This window comes from Eptatretus burgeri, chromosome 12 (genome assembly GCF_056783735.1).
Source record: "Eptatretus burgeri isolate ZD-2024b chromosome 12, Ebu_testis_v1, whole genome shotgun sequence".
NCBI classification, from domain to species: Eukaryota; Metazoa; Chordata; class Myxini; order Myxiniformes; family Myxinidae; genus Eptatretus; species Eptatretus burgeri.
In genome coordinates this window covers 92339466-92359177 of record NC_140972.1, presented here as the reverse complement: position 1 = coordinate 92359177, position 19712 = coordinate 92339466, and the positions used below count along the sequence as shown (strand labels likewise).

The 19712-nt window shown below is 35.1% G+C and overlaps 1 protein-coding gene across 6 annotated transcripts in view; it reads right to left on the bottom strand.

Annotated features, from left to right (window-relative positions):
- RALBP1 (ralA binding protein 1) overlaps positions 1–19712 on the bottom strand; it is a 130973-nt gene that overhangs the window by 52827 nt on the left and 58434 nt on the right. For all 6 annotated transcript variants that reach the window (XM_085848873.1, XM_085848868.1, XM_085848872.1 and 3 more), the window contains exons 5-6: positions 18927–19276; positions 4561–4722 (exon numbers count right to left, since the gene is read on the bottom strand). In XM_085848873.1, coding sequence (XP_085704999.1) covers positions 4561–4722; positions 18927–19276 — 512 coding nt within the window. The remainder of the gene's footprint in view (positions 1–4560; positions 4723–18926; positions 19277–19712) is intronic.

Sequence of the window (19712 nt, the reverse complement as noted above, 5' to 3'; positions counted from 1 at the left end):
TAAAATTATCCCTATGTGGGGGTGACGGTCATCTCTATATTGCTTTTTTACTATTATAAATCGATGAACCGTTGCCAGATATCTCCTAAAATGACAGACTAGATAGGTTTTGGAAATGGCGATTTTTATAACTTACGTGACCTTGTGACCTTGACCCTGACCTTGAACCCGGACAAAAGTTATATCGTTGTGCAACACTCATCGACCTCTACCCACATACTAAGTTTCATCAAGATCAGAAAGAAAAATTGACGGAAGGACGTACGGACGGACATTTGGTCCGGCTTTATTAGGTCATCTCGGTAGAGATGACCTAAAAAAGGGACAGAAAGAGTTTCTTTATGAGAACCATTAAAAAAACAAAAGTATCAAAAACACGTTTCGCAGTCCAACACAAATAACAATAATTTAACATGGAAGAACAAGAATGATTAGGAAGGATTGTTAAGCCTTTACACATAATAACCTTGATCACAAGAGGTGAAACTGAGTTTGACAACACTCATTCCACAACTGAGCTTATCTAGCAAAAATATGAAAACCCAAAAACAAAAACAGATTCCTCATCCCTGGAGGTGGAACAACAGGTGATCAAATGACACCAACAAATGTGGGCACAGCTGGAGGGCCTTTGACTTTGTACTTGTGCATTGATTGCAGAAGGGAAATTAAACTGTGCACAACACAATCCTCCCAAGGTCTCGGGTATAAAAACAAAACAAAACAAAGAAAAAAACAACAACCAGCAGGAATTTGAAACACTCGTGTTCGCAAGGAGACGATGAACCTGGAAACTCATTAAGCACCATTTTATATGTGGTGCTTCTTAAACTTTTCATGTCTCTTCTTTGCAGAGCCAATCTATGCCCGTCAGATTTACAAGCTGGGTAGCGAGAGAGACCATGGGGAGGAGAGATAGGCCTCTCCCATGCCGTACTCGTTTAACGATTTTCTTGTGCGGGTGGTGTGCGGTGATTAATGGCTCAGCTCCCAGGGTAGCATATACTCACTAATTCCACAAAACAACATTGTTACTCGGGTATTTTGCAGAACCCTTATTAGCTACTTGATGGAAAGTGGGGTTTTGTTGACAGGGTTCTCTCTCTAACGAAACAGAAATTACTTTTCAGTTTATTGTAAATTAGTTCAACTTCATGACAATTCAATTCAGAAGTTATTTTCGGTACTTGATCAACTTAATTTCTATTTATTACAAAAGGTCATGGAGAACAGTTTTCAGTGACTATTATAAATGCCTTGTGTTTGCTTGATGTAAAAATGCTTTTTTGTGTTTGGGGGCCAAGCCCAAACATTGAATTGCTCACCATCGAGAGGGATTGTGAATTAAACATCTCAGACATTTTAACATCACGTCTTACTGCACTCCTGACAAATTTAAACAAAGCTTTCCAGTGCACTTATAGTATAGCACTTCTGATGCCTCACCAAAACCACGAGACTAAACATGAAAAGGAGACATGCTCAGGATGACTAACAGCTGGCAGTGTTGTGAAATATTTAAAGCTGTTAGGGCATTAAGTAATCATACTACAGTGCAAATATAATTTGGATTGTGTGTTTGTGTATATTTGACTTGTATGCACTCCTAAAACGCTCGACGGAACGAGATGAAATTTGTTGGTTGGACTCGGGGTGTTTCTGGGAAGGTTTAAGGTGCTATAAAAATCCAGTCACTGGAGCTTGGAAAGGGGGGGGGGGTGATGGAAATTCTCAATATGGCAGTTCTCAATGATGGGTGTGGTACAGCCTCAGGTGTCCACTTCCCTACGACAAAACAAACAAACAAACAAACAAGCAAATGTGGTCACCCCCCTCCCAGAGGAAATAAGATGAACAGGCAAAATAACTGCAGCTGTGATGGCGAACAGCTTAAAATTGCACATAGATTCTGCTTAATTAGAGTTTTAAATGGGGAAAAGAAACAATTATGAAGAGGAACGATCAATGTCATTATGATAATGGGAAGGGGTGGAGAAGTCATTGAAATGCTGAATAGAAGATTAATTGATATTGGTTGTCTTCAACAAAGGAAGGAAAGGACAAAGTACAAGGCTTATTGGCTGCAACAAAGAAACAAAAATATTTCTGGTGTGGAGATCATAAAGGCATTGGTATTGGTGGCATTGGTGTTTTTTTTGTACACAGTCAATGCTCGTGGAAGGGCGCGAGCACAAAACGGATCAGGACACAATAGACCCAAAGGAACAGCAAAGAGGGGGGAAACACCAACAGAAGGGTTGAGGAACAAAATAGATGGAGACTTGGACAAACACAGGATATGGGGTAGGAGAGGGTGCACAGGGTGGACAATATGGACACAGAAGCAAATTCTCAGGAAGGAAACACTGATTGGGAAAACTAGAAGGGCACTCTTTGACATTACGACGTTGGCAGATATGCCTCTGCCAATATTATTACATCATTACACATACTTGTACCAGGTGTGATTTAAATCCCTGAACCCAGATTCAAAATATTAAATAATTCTGGCTGCCAGACCATACGTCCATCAGGTTGACATTTAAAACATATACATTCCCCATGTTTACTCTGACTTTTCACAGACTGTGAAAGCTGTGCTCAACTTCTGCATCAGTGACTTGACACCTCCACTAATCTCCAAGTCTGTCTTTGTTGAATTAATGAATATAGTGACCCGTTATGTCGAGTTCAGTTTCACCGATTAATTGTACACTCCAATTGATGGTGTAGCGATGGGATCCCCCTCTAGACCCCGTCTTGGCAAACATATTTGCAGGTTACTGTGAAAAACGTGCCTTTGCAGATCCACATCCTGGAGTTCAACCCCCTTCCATCTATTATTGGTACGTGCATGACATCTTTGCTGTCTTTGAGTCAACCTCAGCATGTAAAGTCTTCTTGGCATACCTGAACTCTCTCCATCCATCCCAAGAGTTCAACAAAGAGATGGAACACTCTGGCGTACTTCCCTTCTTGGACGTCTTAGTTGAGAAATCGGCTGACGCTTGTAAAACCAGTCTACTTTTACCAGACAGTGTACTCAGTGCGACTCTAACAGTTCCTCTAAATACAAGATTGGATTGATTGGCATGTTGGTCAACAGAGCAAGAAAGATCTGTTCCACAGATAAACTCCATGCTGAAATTGAGACCATCAAGACTATTCTTCTTGATAATGGGTATCCTGAACAGATCAAATATATATATATATATATATATATATATATATATATATATAAATATATATATATACATATATATATATATGTATGTATATATATATATATATATATATATATATATACACAAATTCCTGAACCCACCAAAGAATCCTATAATTGGATCTGGTAAATGTCCAGTATACCTACATCTATCTTGGAAAGCCAAAGTGTCACACCGGTTTGAAAACCAGATCAAACCGACAATGCCCCATTTTTACTGTGCTGTTCAACCACGAGTGATTTTTGCCACCCCCTGGTTGCTTCCGTCAGTCCAAAAATATGTTCTCCACGCCTCTCATATAAGTAAGATTACTTATGAATTTCAATGCCAGTGTGACGCAAGGTAAGTGGGCCGCACATCTTTGAGATTGAAGGAATGCATTGAATAACATGTCCCTTTGGGGATCAGACGGGGTCAGTCATCCAAACAGAGACAACGAACTTGGGCTTGTAAGAATGTACATAGTATGACGACTATTCCCTGTGCCTCTGCAATTGGTTACCATTTACTGAATAATCCTCAGTGTGCAGAGCAATATCATATCGGCTGGTTTAAAATCATGAGTAGAGGAAGCAGTTGAGCTCACCTTGTGCAATGGAAGCCACATTCATCAGGTCAACCAATCCCATTCTTTGTAGACAGAAATAATGTGTCTGAATTTTATATCTTTTTTGACTATAATGGCTTGACTGTGTGACTGCTGTACCACAGTAAACGTTGTCAGCATGAAAACCACCAACCCCCCACCACACCCAAGGAGCCCTCAGCTAATTAGCATTATGTTTCTGCCGGTTCTTGGCGATTCATCTCCACCTACTCATTATTCATGATGGTTCATTTCCGTTTCATTTCCGCATACTCATTATTCATGATGTTCTGTGGCTCCACCAATCAATCTCGTCCTCTCTTTCTCTCAACCAATCAACGTTGAGGACATTAATTGGTAAATTTACAAGTGGGAGTTTGGTGCTTCTTCTTCATCTGATTGTGGTTTTATCCAGAGGAGTGCAAATCGAAAAGCTTTGATCATGTCTATTTTGTTGAAATGCATATATACATATGATGGAAGGAGGTGAGTGGAAGGGGAAGATGGGAGGTGGTGAAGGAAGGAGTGTTCATGCTGTTCTTAGACCGCTAAACCTCAGTTTTAGGGTTTGTGTATGAAATGTTTTATTTTGAACACAGAGAATTCCCTCCTGGACAAACTGGAGGCCACGTCGGTTTGGAGAAGATCCAATGAAGACCTTCTACCACCATTTATTTAGGCTACGGTGAAGCATGGAGGTAGTAGTGGTGTGGGCAGTGATTTGGGAAGGAGGAAAGACGACAAACATACCTGTCTCTTGATCTCGTCTTTTATGTGTTCCTGGCCCTCAGGAAAGCTTGGAGCATTTGCCAGTTGAGACCAACGCAGTGGGTGTTCCACGGGTTTCAGCTCCACATCAGCAAACAATTCCTTCGTGAAGTTGAAGAAGGTGAACAATACGCGGTGGCCGATCTACACACACGTACACACACCTGAGAAATTAATAAAGCAAGCAGGAGAGAGTTGCAAAATAACTTTTGTTTGAACATCAGGCATTTTGGCCTGGTGTTGGCTTAATGGTTAAGGTGGCTGGCTTGAGATCCTAGGATCTTGAGTGCAAGCCCCTCTCAGGCCATTGGATTAACATCCTTCTGAGGTCGACAAAATGAGTACCAGCGTGCTAGTAACATTAAATCAGCGGCACAACCGCGTCGACAGAAACTGATGCAGCCAAGCAGCCACACACAGGCTGAAAAATAAGTAAATAAATAAATAAATAAATAAATAAATCAGTCAGGAAAGGAAATGCTTAACCAAATCCCATATCGTCTCGACATGTCATCATGTGATTTCCATCTATTTGGTCCACACAAGGATCGTTGGGTGACGTTGAATTTCAAAGTAACAGGGATGTCAAGCACATGCGCCAGTAGCTGCATATCAATCTGAATGCTTGTTTAAATGTCTCTGGCATTGTGGTCTTCCCACCAAAATTCTTACATATTATTAGGGAAATAACTTGAATTATAGAATGATTTTCCTTCACGACGCTGACTTGCAAATTATCGAAAACGAAAGAGGCCATCTTCAGAGCATATACAGGATATGGGCACGCACGCACACACGGCTCAATCAATGATAAATTACACAAACGGCTCGGCAAGTGCTTCTCCAGGGATTCGCTTTGACGAGGAAGACATCGTCCTTCTGACAGAGATGAACACATATTTTCCTCCCAGGCTTAAGTTAGCACCATTACAACGTTTGGCATTTCTGTCACACACGAATACAAAATGCTTTTGGCCATGCAATCATCCAAGTTATGCCTTGGTTGAGTTTAAAAAAAAAAGAAAAAGTAAAAAGCAAAGGGAGCTGGATGAGAGAATATGACTTCACGCTAATAAAATCACGGTTAAGATCAGGGACTCAAAATACAAGGTTACACTAGAAAGGAGATGTTTAAGATAATGAAAGGTGTAGATAAAATAAGTGCAGATGAATTATTCAACAGAGTAGACAGTGATAGGACCAGGGGCCACAGCTTGAGAGTTAAGAAGAGGAGAGTAAAGATGGCAGGGGACTTTCACTCAGAGAGTAGTTAATGCATGGAATGGTCTCGCTGGAAAGGTAGTGGCAGCAAAACAGTAGATAAGTTTAAATTGGAATTAGATAGGTACCTGGAAGCATTGGAGATAGGATACAGGGATATTGTCAGGACTTGTACGCAGCTTATGTGCGAATGGGTGATAGTGTACATGTGTCGTGATTGTGATGTCTATGGTAGGGTCTCATACCTGAGAGCTGTGCGAGGGTTCACCTTTGTCCCCTTCCCCACCATCTTTCCCTCAAAAATGTAGTTTATTGTAACAACTAGAATGGCACTCAGTTGAGCACAAACCTCCACCAGGCTAAACAGTTTAGGATTTGGATCCCACCGATAGGCCAGATCTGGGTCCACACCAAAAGCAAAATATAATGAGCTTGTTCTCGTCACCTACCCAACTCATCCACAAAGTGATGTCCGAATCCACCCACAACTTTTGCAAATATTATGCTATCTATAGTTTTTACCCTGATCTCTCCATGATGAAGAATCACTTAAAAAAAAAAAGAAGAATAAATTCTTCGATCCAGATCCGTAAGCTGTTAAGTCTGGCAGAGGTATGCACTCCAACAAGTGCCATTCCAGTATAAATAGACTTTTGTTTGCAAATGTGGCATTTCCCCCATACCTCCATTGAGACCGAGTCTGTGGCCTGAGATGGATTTGTTTGGTCTGGTGTTGGTGTAGCGCAGGCACGATGGGCCGAACAGCCTCATCCTTTGTCAAAGTTCCTTGTTATCTCATCAAATGAGAGCATGGAGCAGAAATCATACAAAAATTCACCAATTCTCTGTATATACAGTATGTGGATATGTCTAAACCTTATAGAATCAAAAATATTAGGCCGAGCTCCACCAAATTTTGCATACATGCTTGAGGAACCCTAGTTCAAGACAAAATAACCCCCCCTCCCCAACCTCCATGAGGGAGGGTAACGGCTTATGATTTTCACTGTACGCGTGGAATAATGGGAGTGCTTCAAACCACCAACCACTGCCGGAGGGAGCGGGTATTGACACATTTCCCTTCTGGAAGGAGCAGCTATAAGTAGTGACTATAAAAGTGTTTTTTTTTGTTTGGAGAAATGATGGTTTGTTTAGTCGTGCAAAATGTACATGGAGAACAATATGTGTATGTACATATATATATATATATATATATATATATATATATATATATATATATATATATATACATATATACATCTATATACAGTCATGTGGGGGGTGGGGTTTATGTGGGTGGGGTTTGTGTGGGCGGAGTCAAAAAATTTCAATTTATCTTTGTCTTTTGTAATTCCTGTGAATAAAATGAACGTAAAATCTCTTCCCCTTCCAAATCATATATCTTACAAGTCCAAAGAACCATATCTATTACATAAACAATTTTAAAAAGTTCGTTCGTCCATCGTTTAGTATAACCTTTTGCAAAATGAGATTTCCACCTATATATTCTTACGATATCACCAACTTTGAACTTAGGTTTTCTGACATTAATCTCTTTTTCATATTTTAATTTTGTAAATGTTTCTGATGGTTTAATATTTGTTGACGTGTGAATCGTATTATTATACTTATCCACAATATCCTGAATAAAAGATGACCATTGTTGTTAACTGAATTGTGTGAATTTTTTTATATAGTCTCTCTTTTAAGGTACGATTAAAACGTTCAACAACAACGGCCTTCCCTTCATTAAAGGTACTGTATAATGTAACACACTTATTTTTTGAGAAAATTCATAAATGTCTTGTTATAAAACTCTCTACCCTCATCAGTCCACAATTTTTTAGGTTTTCTCTTACTTTTATTAAATACCTGTTGAAAGGCGAACATAAGAGTATTACCTGTTTTGTTTTTTTAATGGGACAACCCATGCGTATCTATTCCTCAAATCAATAACGGTTAAAGCATACTTGTACCCCTTATCATTATTGAGTTCAATCAAATCAGCGGACCAGATATAATCTACTTCCTTGGAATAAACTTTCCTTTACTTCTCTGAAACTTTGTGAATATTGGTTTATGTAATTCATCAGCTAATTGCTCTTCAATCTTAATGACATCATTAGAGTCTATAAGTTTTTTGAATTTCCAAGTCCAAGTTTCAATTTAGCACTGATCATCTTCTTCATGATGAACCTATCAACTTTTTCTCTCAAGGTTGGATTTTGTATCAGAGACAAATTATACAACATTTCTCTATCGGCTTCATGCTTTTCTTCCAAAGTTGTGGTATTCCCATAATCAATCTCGTGTCTCATGCACACTTCATCAACTCTATTGATGGGCTCACTCCAGGATTTAGGATTGTCTGCCTCATCTAATCTTTTATCCAAGTTTGTGCCTGGACCACAGAAAGAATACCCTGGTAGATGTAATTCCCTGGTATTCCAGTAGTTGTAAATTTACTTCCTGATAAAAACTTTTGTATATCTCCTCCGAGTTTGTGTTTGGAGATAAATAGATTTTTTTTGAATCACACACCGAACATATACCTTTTTGTATAACCCTGTAATTTTTTCTTTTAAAATATGAGATATTTTTAGGATTAGTTTTCTTTTTACATTTGAGACAATAACTCATTTATTTATGAGAAAAATTCCGACAGAGTGCAAAAACCTTTTTAGTTTCCAACATGCACATTTGAATCTTAATTTTTAAAACATAAAGAATCATTAGAAATGCCTTCACTCTCTCCTCCATTTATTTAAGAAAAAAAAAAAAAAACTTTAATTAACATCAATATCCTCTCCATGAAAAAGATGTCAATGGTCTTGTCGAAAATACTGCAAATCGACTTGTCAATAATTTGTTTTCGTCCTCGGTGGGTTGAGTTATTTTCTGTAATACCACCAATCTTTTTCTCATCTCACTGGTTTCCATATTTTCATATTTATTCAGTCTCGCTCTTTCCTCCCTCTCCTCTCTCTCCTCTCTCTCCTCCTTCTCTTTCTTCTCCCTTTCCTCTTTCTCTTTCTTCTCCCTCTCCTCCTCTCTCTTCTCCTTTTCCTCCTCTTCTCTCTCTTCAACTTCCTCGTCCCTTACGATCCTTGAATCGCTTACACCCCATCGAATATCACACATATATTCATCAGGATTTCTTGTTATTCCTGTATCCAAAATAATTTTTTTTACAACATGAAACCAATAAAATTTCTTTTGAATTTCTAAAAGATCCTTACGTTTTCCTAACTTTATAATTTTTTCATGATTTAACATTCTAATTAAATCTAAAGTTGTCGGTTAATCAACATCAGCATAATGCCAATCTTTTATTGAAAATACCTCATTCTTATGTTGTAGAACATATTTATTAAAATACCGAATACCCTTTTCTTGAAGGTATGCTTGGACACAGAAATGATAATTTTCTTGAAGCCTTCTTGCTGTCATTTATGTATTAGAAATAAATGTTAGAATAATATTATGACACGAAACACCTCCCCATAGTTAAATCATTTTGTATTTCCTTACTTATTATATATAATCCTGTTTTTTCTGTTTTCATGATATAAACTAGGACAAGACCATTATTATATTTACCCTTATTAAATTCTTTTATTTGTTGTTTACTAATCGTGGCTCCACAAAACTCATTCTCGAAACCAAGTGGATAATATTCTTCCTTACGAGACTGATTTAATTGTTCCAGGTCTTCAAGGTCAATTTTAAATGACCAATTATACCCTAAATCATTCATATCATACCCCCATTGTTCTATTCTCATGCAAACGATACGCCCTTCTTTATAAAAAAATATTTTAATTCGAACTGTGAATTCTGTATGACCCGGAGATAAAATCAACACTTCTGTATCTTTGGAATACACGGCCGTTTTATTTAAGGATATATATTGTGATAAATCGCTTAATTTCACAAAGTCATTCGCGTCAGTCGGGCTTGGATAATTTTTTAATTTATAAGCATTTTTCATATTAATATTTTTGGTTATATTATATTTATGTCGTTCAGCCGATGACTTTGTGTAATAATTTGATAAAACAATATCCAGTTCTTGGGATACACCAAAGATAGAACCATCTTTACCAACATAAGTCATTTATATTAGATTAAAAATGTCATAAAAAATTATTTTTGTTGAGGTGAAATAACACATATAGACATAATTGACCACAACACTTGGAATTTAATTCTTGGACTTGAAATGTTTGATAAACACCATTCTGTAAGAATTTTATGACTTCAACAGGTGGTGGAAGACCAAAACTATCAAAATAATATTTGTCTTGATTATTAAAAATACAAACCCAATGATAACCGTTCCCATTGTTATCTTCTAAGTTCATAATAATATTCTTTGTATGTTTAGGCATGTTTGTTAATTCATCTCTCATACAAATAACCACATTATGAATTTTTAATTTCTTACAATATTTGACAAGTTGTAAATTTGATGTTGTATTCTTTCCAAATTCTTTAAACCACTCATCAATGTTCATTTATTTACTAGAAAGATATAATCCATCACCCCTTTTAGTTAATTTTACACCTGCTTGTGCGATCGAAGAAAGCATATCTCCAACTAACAATCTCGCTTTATCAGGCAGACCTTCAAGTTTTTCAGCAAAATCTACAATTGCACCACTTCCACTAATTTGTTTCTCCAACTGTTTGTTATGTCTTTCCAATTCTTTTTGAGCCCGGAGTTGAGCCTTCCTTTCGTTGGCAGTTTTCACCGCTGTTGAAATACCACCCGTCAATGCTCCAACCGCACTTAAACCAGCAAATAAAGGAATTAGAAATGGGAGAAATCCTCCACTCGTCTCACTTATTGAATATTTTTTCAACATTGGTTTTGTCATTTTAATTTTAAGTGAGCCAGTATCATTCAAGATTTTAACCTGTTCTCATGTGAGCAAAACATCAATTCTTACTGCTCCTTTTCTCTGAATTGTATTAACGTTAATCTACAAGGCTTTTGATTTTGAACACAAGATGATAGTTTATGAAGATTGATTTGATTAAGATATACCCCAGTTGTTAGTTTTCCACTCATTTATTTTGCAAAAAATTATGTGAGACTAATCATAACACCATTATCTGTATTAATCTGCAATTCTGTTTCTTCCAAAAGCAAACAATATGCATCAACTTCTTCACTCTCTCCTCTTTCAATGTACAGGGAAGTATCCACTCAATTAGACTTTATAGTTTCCTTTTGAGCACTCAGGTCAAACGCATAGATTGCATACAAACTTTTAAATGCTGTCATATCCAAAATAGGTTCATTATTTCGATCACTTTCACACACCTTTTGGTAAGACTTGTATGCTTCAGCAAAATCATTTTTTTCCCAATTAATTTCCAATCTATCTCGTGGGTAAAACGTTCCATCTTTCTATAAAAGAGAAACACGAAGTTGTTTCACCTTAGCATTATCACGCAATGCATTATTCTTATCAGTCACAGTATCACCATCTGGCTTTTTAAAAATGATCCACAGATACCGTGGCTTTCCTTCCAGAACACCCAAATTCCACGTGTAAGTGGTTTGGTTGAGTTTAACGTGTTGACATCTTTGTTTGAGGTCTGATACACTGAGTGGTTTCTTTGAGTTAAGTCTTTGATTCAACATGTCTTCTGTTTTAAGATTAGGAGTATATTCACTAATATACCAACTCATTTCATCAATTACAAATTTATTCTGATCACCAAAAGCACTAGTAACTCCAAAAAGTAATCTATTTTCATTATCAGTCCTTTGTAGTTGAAATCTAATTTTAAGACCATACAGAACTTTATCATGATCACAAAATCCAAATATACCTTTAAGCGGAACTGCCACAGTAAAACTATTACCTGCTTTTGTATCATCATTATACATTCCTTTCCTTTGATTATACCCAGGGTCTGCGTTTGTTCCCGTTGACATATCAGGAATAAAACCTTCGACAGCCCCCTTTCCCATTCTATCACCGAATGAATATCGTGTAAATTTCATCATTTCAGATACAGCAGAGACATAATCAACCGCTTCAACTTCTTGTGTTCCAATGTACAAACGAACACGATCAAACATTTTCCAGAAGAAATCATTTACGAGTGTTGCATTTGTGTTATTCCCAGCCTTAGTGAATGTAAATTTACACAACAAGAAACTTTCAGATAGATTCAAATAGGTTTGTTGATTATTTATTTCAAAACTTTTTGTACCATTTGCATTCCAGTCTGTTCCAGTTATTGCATTTACCTTGAAGTAATCTTCTTTTTTAGTGGAGTTGGAGAAAATAATAGTATCATCCAAATCATAGATACTATCAATTGCTTCCATACTTGTATTTATTTAGGAAAAAAGATGTTAAAACTTTTGAAACCCTGATCCAAGTATTCAAATTATTTTCTGTCGTTCTTGGAGAGACAACTGAGTTTTGCCTTTCTTAATTTCTTTTATTGCTTGTAATTTATGAGATTCCTTTTGGGCATCTTTTATACTCTTTATAGCACCTGCTACATTTCCCACAGCAGAAGCAGTTGAACCAATTAAGTCTTTACGTTTAAGAATAGTTGAACCGATACCCATTGAAGTATCAATTATCCCATCTCCTCTAAATTGATGTCCGACACCCCTTTGTCTCATAGGTTTATAGTATCCTCTACCAAGATACATACCTTCGCCCTTGTCGTATGAGAAAAGGAACATCCCATCCTCTGTAATTATTTTATATTTTCCCAACTCGTGTTTCCTCACAATAACCATCGTATTTATTTGTTGGAAAACTTCATGTAGGTGAATTCTGATGGATATAACTTCTCCATTAAAAGAAATCATACGATTATCTTGGTCGGTTATCCTAAAATTTCCTCTGTGTATGGTTTTTCCTGACACAGGGAGATAAACCAAATTTTTGGGTTCCATATTGAATTTATCACCAATTGGGGTTGAGTATGCGCTGAATGAAAATATTGCATTTGTTTTTACTCCATCAATGTAAGCACCATCAATCAAATCACAGTGAATCAACACCGAATTTATTCCTGAGGATATTTGAATGACATTATCACTGTAAAACGTCCCATTAGTTTCAATCTTTTTTAAGGAGAAACCCAATAACTCTGTAAATGAATTATCAATTGTGAAATCAACCTTGTCGTTATTTTTAAGTTTAATCGTTGATTTTGAAGTGTTTTTGAATGTCTATAACAATATTTTTGGTTCATCACCCTGTTCTTTCATAAGACGAGCAATTTCGGAAGATATTTGAGACATCTCATATGCTCCGGGTGAGACTGTTATCATTTTGTTTCCACTTCCCGGATTACAACTAAACTTGTCATTTTTATCAGTTGTATTAAATAAGGTATTATAAGTTTCCATGGACAATAAAGATGCCTCATATTCTTTTGTTGTGTCAAGTTGTAGTGGGTATGGGAATGAAGATGTGTGGTCGCTTGTTGTGAAATTGAAACGAAGGATTGTGCTTCTCATCTTATTGAATATGAGATAAAATGTCTTTATATTGAGATTTATTAATAATTTTCATGTTCATCAACTGGTCTAAAATGGCTGATGCTTCATTAAAACAATTGTTATTTCCAGCCTTCTTACTGCCTAACAACAATAACAGTCTATTAACTAATTGTGATGGGTCATTTGGAAGAAAACTAACACCTGGACCAAGGATACTAAAAGCCTGAATAATGTGTTTCTCCTTCTCCTTCTTCCTACTTTTACCAGAAAGAATAACCCTATCATCAACAGAGTTCAGCAGATCAATATATACTTTATCATCATTATTTCTCATATCCAATGGTTTATCAATATACTTTGATTCATCCCTCACAGTTGAACCTTGTCTTCCATCTTTTGTGAGAAGAAACATTAATCTCGGAGTTAGTTTGACAGGGGGTTGAGCAGAACTCAAGAACCTTAATTCATCATTAAATATCAATACCTTTTCTTGAACAAGATGAAATATTGCTGATTGTTCTGTTGGAATGAGCCCTGCTTTGGTTTTTGAATCCGCTGAATATTCATTGTTTTGAAGAACATTCACAATATAATCAGGGGGTCGATTAATCTCTTCCAGTTGTTGAAATAATCCTTCATCATCATATTCTAATTCTCCTATATGCTCTAATTCTTCCTCCGTCATTTGACTGAAATCTTTTAACACTTGGAGCTTTCGAGGAGTATATTTTATTGTGGGAACTGTGGAAACATCTATAATTTTTTTCTTGGGAAGTTTTTAAAAGTGGTTTAAAAAATTTCTCTTGTTTTCTTTCAAATGTTTCTTCACCCATTAGTTTTTGTCTGCGTTTCTTCTTTATGTCTTCCTGTTGTTTTACAACTTTTGAAACCAACTCTTGATGTTCCCTAAATCTTCTTGCTCTTTCTTTCACATCCATTTATTTATTGAAAAATATCATTTAATATCTCATCTTATTTCACAACAATATATTTATATTTTTCAGTCATGTGTTTCATGTAATCCCCAAATTCCTTTTTACTACATAATGTAGAACAATTGTCTCTCCAAAAATTGTTCATATCTGTTGAATTTAACTTGGATAAAATAAAAGTATTAGCATTGTTTCTGATGGAACGACGAGGAAGTTGAAAGTACGATTGACTAAGATAAATACAATTACAAGAAGAATGTCTCCCTCTTGTGTAGTAGCTGTCCATTACCGTTTGGTTTCTCTCATTAACACAATCATCAAAGATAACGAGGTTCTTTTTAGATTTATCCAAATCTTGGGGAGACGGTATATCATCCGTATTATCACGAAGAATACAAGTTATCGGTTTTGATTTCTTTTTACATCTCTGTGTATCACAAAATAGTTGTATTATATCTTCAATGTTATAATCATTTAGGTTTTTTTGAAGTTTAAATAAACCGATTATATCTTCTTTTTGAAGACCAGCATTAAAACCTTGGGAGAGTAGTTGATACTCTGGTTGAAAACTCGACTTTGTGAAAATTATTAAATTATCATAATCTAAAAAGTTGGGAGTACGGAGCATCTTTAAAAGTAAGCAGGTTTTTCCACATCCACTTGAACCAACTATGAGGCATCTTAATGAATTTGGGAGATTTTTGTGGTTGTTAAATTTTATCTTATTTTCCCAAATGGGTAAAAAAAATCATTCATTTATATATTTGGAAAACAGGTTATTTGATTTACTATTGGCTTTTTTAGAAACTATATTTTATCCTAAGTTCAGGTTTAATTTCAAGATAATCCATTATTTTATGTTGATATTTCCCTGAAAATCACATCCATGAATGATATATAACAACAATCCTTTGAACATTTCTCGAATATGTTCAGTTTCTTCCCTTGTAAGGAAAGGTGTGTCATCACCCTCATACTTTACATTCATTTCTCTCATCAATCTTGTAAAGTAATTCATTTTTGGTGTAAATCTAAAAGAATTATTTTCCTTTTTATATTTTTTATTATCATTAATTAGAAGATAATCACAGAATATACATTGTTTATAGGCTTTTGACTCTGTGTTTAATCCCCGTCTTTCACACGCAGGATAATTCTCAAATTTGTCATATGGAGAATCAGGGAATTCAAGAGGCTCAAAATCGAGTAAACTATTCATATTTATAAAGTAAAACTTTACTGAAAGTGAAATTCATCTTCGATATCATCTTCGATACTTTCAGAATCATCTATAATTTCATAACTATCGTTTGAACACAAACTCTCGGTATCATAACTATCGTTTGAATGCAACCTCTCGGTATCATAATCACTCTCATAATCTTCAAAATCTTCAGTTGAATATTGACTCATATTTAATTAGTAGAAAAAACATTACCATCGATATCTATATACTTTTTGTCATTATCAGATTCAACTGCGACATTTTTTAAATTAAAGGTAATTTTAAAATGATATGATCCTCAACTACAATTGAACGAAATGTTATTTCACCTGATATATTAACATCCTTTATTTCATCAGGATTTATATCTTTCGGGTTGTTGAAAAAAATACAAATTTCTCCTTGCATATTACAGATGGTCTTATCTTTTTTCTCAAGCTTCATCCATAAGGTTTTTTTTTTATTTTTTGATACTTTTTCTTGTTTCATTGCTTTTTCTAGTTTTGAATATATTGCCAGAAGGAGAGGAGAAACTTTTGTTGGAGATACCTTAATTGATGTTCTTCCAGGTATACTAAAAGCCCTTCCACTGAAGGAAATTGAAGAACTCATATTATTCGCAATAATTGTTTTTATCCAATAGTTGTTATATTTATCTTTGTTGAATTTTACATCCTTGACATATTTCTCAGGATCTTTAACAAATGAAGAGATTGATTGAAACTTGTCTTTTGTGTCTTGAAACGTATTTATGAAGTGAAAAAGTTGGAGGATAAAATGGTTTTAAGCACAGATTCACCTATAAATTAAACAAAATTTTCATGAAGAAAATTTTAGTTTAAGCAAAGTTTTATTACATAAATATGGTGAATACAACGTACTGCGATGTTTGTAATCACGAATATAAATATTATAAAAAACACCTTCAAACCAACAAACACACATTCAATCTTTTCAAACAAATATCTCCTCTTGAGTTGGAAAGAAAACATTGTGATATCTGCTCAAAGGATGTTTTGAAGAGTAGTTACAAGAATCACCTTCAATCACAAAAACACAAGAAGAATGAGTTTAAAGTGAAGGGAGACTATTATATTGAAAACACTGATGGAGCTTTTAAGAATCAAATTAAAATAAGGATTTTTCAATTTGGAGAACCCGGTCCATCATCAATAGCTGAATCAATTGAAATAGTGAAACCTGATGTTGAAAAAGTTATTAAAAAGACATTAAAAGAAATGAAAACTTTAAAGTTTTATATGGGAGTGAAAATGAATATGAAAAGACAAGATGAAGAACAAACTCCTTGTATGAGAACAGATCTTCATTTTATAACATTATTTCAAGATTTTTTGAATAGTGGGGTTTATGAAGAACCATCAAGACAAGAGGAGGATTTTGATAATACAGTGGTGGGAAGAGGATTTCATATTAAAAAAAATCATCTTTTTAGATATACACATTCTAAAATCAAACCCTCTTAAAGCTTCTTCTTATATTGAATTACCAAAAGAAATAAAACTAAAGAAGGCAGTTGTTAATATTAAGAACAATGATAATAAATATTTTCTCTGGTCTGTTCTTGCTCACTTACATCCACCAAAATGTCATTCAGAAAGAGTAAAACAATATATGAAATATGAGAATACCTTGGAGATTAAAGATTTTAAATTCCCAATGCCACTAACAGATATTCCTAAATTTGAGAAAAAGAATAATCTTTCCATTAATGTATATGGATTAACGGATACAAAAAAGTTAAAATATTAAAAATTTCAAACAACTATAAAAATGAAGAAACACACATTGATCTTTTATATTTTAGTGTTGGAAAGAATTCACATTACACATACATCAATAATTTATCAAGATTAATCTCTTCTCAGGTATTCAGAACAGCAAACAAAATATATCCTTGTAAGCGATGTCTTAATTCATTTCACACAAAAGAACGATTAGAACAACATTCAAAATATTGTAGTAATCATAAATCAGCTGTAATTACAATGCCTAAACCTGGTGAAAAGATTTCTTTTGAAGATTATAATAAATCTATCATGCACCCATTTGTGATAAACGCTGATTTTGAATGTATCCTAAAAAAGATAAATACTGCTTCTCCTAATCCAAAAGAATCACATACAAATAGATATCAAAAACATATTCCTTGTGGTTTCTGTTATTATATCAAATCATCTGTTGGAGAAAAGTATATAAACTTGAACATTATCGTGGAAAAAAAAGCTTCACAAGAGTTTGTGAAACGATTAGAAAAGGATTGTATAAGACTAACTAAATTAATGAAAGAAACAAATTAACCGATTAAATTAACCGAAGAAGAAAAATTAGAATTTAGAAAGAACAATATCTGTCATATTTGTGAGGAGGAAATCGAGGAGTCTAAAGTTCGGGATCATTGTCATCTTACTGGTAAATATAGAGGTCCCGCTCATTCCTGCTGTAATCTTAATTATAAATTACCTTCTTTTATTCCAGTCTTTCTTCACAACAGCGCCAACTATGATACACATCTATTTATAAATGAACTTTCAAAAGCACCAGGGAATATTTCTGCCATAACAAACACAAGTCAAAAGTATATTTCATTTACAAAAATGATATTCAAAAAACCTTTAACTCGTATTAGGTTTCTAGGTTCTTACAAGTTTATGGGAACACCACGAGCCAACCTAGCATAAAATCTAAGCTCCACGGGCTCTTTTCCAAATCTTAATTCATTCTTTCCAAAAGAGGAAATTCTAACTAAAGAGAGAATTCAAAGTAAATAGGAAATTCTAATTAACGAGGAAATTAATGAAGAAATTCTAACTGAAGAAGAAATTCTAATTATAAAGAAAATTCGAACAATGAATGAAATTCTTACGAAAGAGGAAATTCTGCTTATAGATGAAATTCTGATTAAAGAGGGAATTCTAACTAGAGAGGAAATTCAAACAAGGAATGAAATTCAAAGTAAAGAGAAAATTCTTACAAGTAAGGGAATTTATCCTTATGATTATATGGATTCATTTATGAGATTTAAAGAAACACAACTTCCTTCAAAAGAAAGTTTCTATAATAACCTTTATGAAGAAGAGAAAAGTGATAAGGAATATAAACACACACAAGAAATTTGGAAAATATTTAAGATAAAGAACCTTGGAGAATATCATGATTTGTATCTAAAAACAGATGTTTTATTGTTGGCTGATGTGTTTGAAGCTTTTAGATCACTCTGTCATAATAAAAATTGTTATGGATTAGATCCTGCCCACTATTTCACAGCTCCTGGTTCGACTCTGCAAACATCTCAAGAGAAAATATATATATATATATATATATATATATATATATATATATATATATATGGACCCACGATATAAGGAATGGAAAACAAGTATTAAAGTGTAACAATGCAAATACATTATTATGGAACAGCAGGAAATAGGAGACATAAGGCGAGTCTAACTAAGACAGTGTGTACCTGTGTTGTGGGATGCAGCACAATGGAAATGCTCTGCACGCTCATCTTGTTATCTGCTTCGTACTGCAGGACACGTTCCATGTGAACAAAAAGCCAGCCGAGCAGAACACGTCGGCAGGAGGGCAGTGCGGTCAGCAGACGGCGGCAATCAGCTAACCGCTCATCAAGCGTCGTACGTGCGCATGCCTCTTCAAAGCGTGGCTGTAACTCGCGCGTCAGCAGATTGTTGGGTAACTCACGCAAGTACTGCTTCAACAAGCTGGCCACTGAGTGCGCATCATAGTCGTCCAGAACCGGTGTCTCTTCACGATCGTATGCTGCACGTAGTTCGTCCACCTTAGACTTGGTACCTGGGAAGAAAACAAGCAATGTGTTCAAGACACGTGAGTTCAACATCAGTCGAAGCTTTGTACAGATTGTGTCAAGTCTGGAGAGCAGCTACATTAATCATCCCCATGCCAATACATTGCAACAACTGGCTTCCTACTGTGGTGGCAGAGAATTAATTTGTAATGGATCCCATCAGATTAAAACAACAACATTAAAGAATATATTGTTCTTGAATAAATGTGGCACAAGCAGTACAATAGAATCTATGCATTGCAGACAATTACAGAAAATTTCCTTACCTACAGCTCATCCAGGGTCAAACCACACTCAATGGGTGATCATATAGAGTACTGTGCAAAAGCTTGGGTTATTTCAATGATATTCAAGCTTTAGGGTAAATTCATTAAATTATCAGTGATAAGTCATTTGTGTTTATTATTGTAAATTAACAGCCTC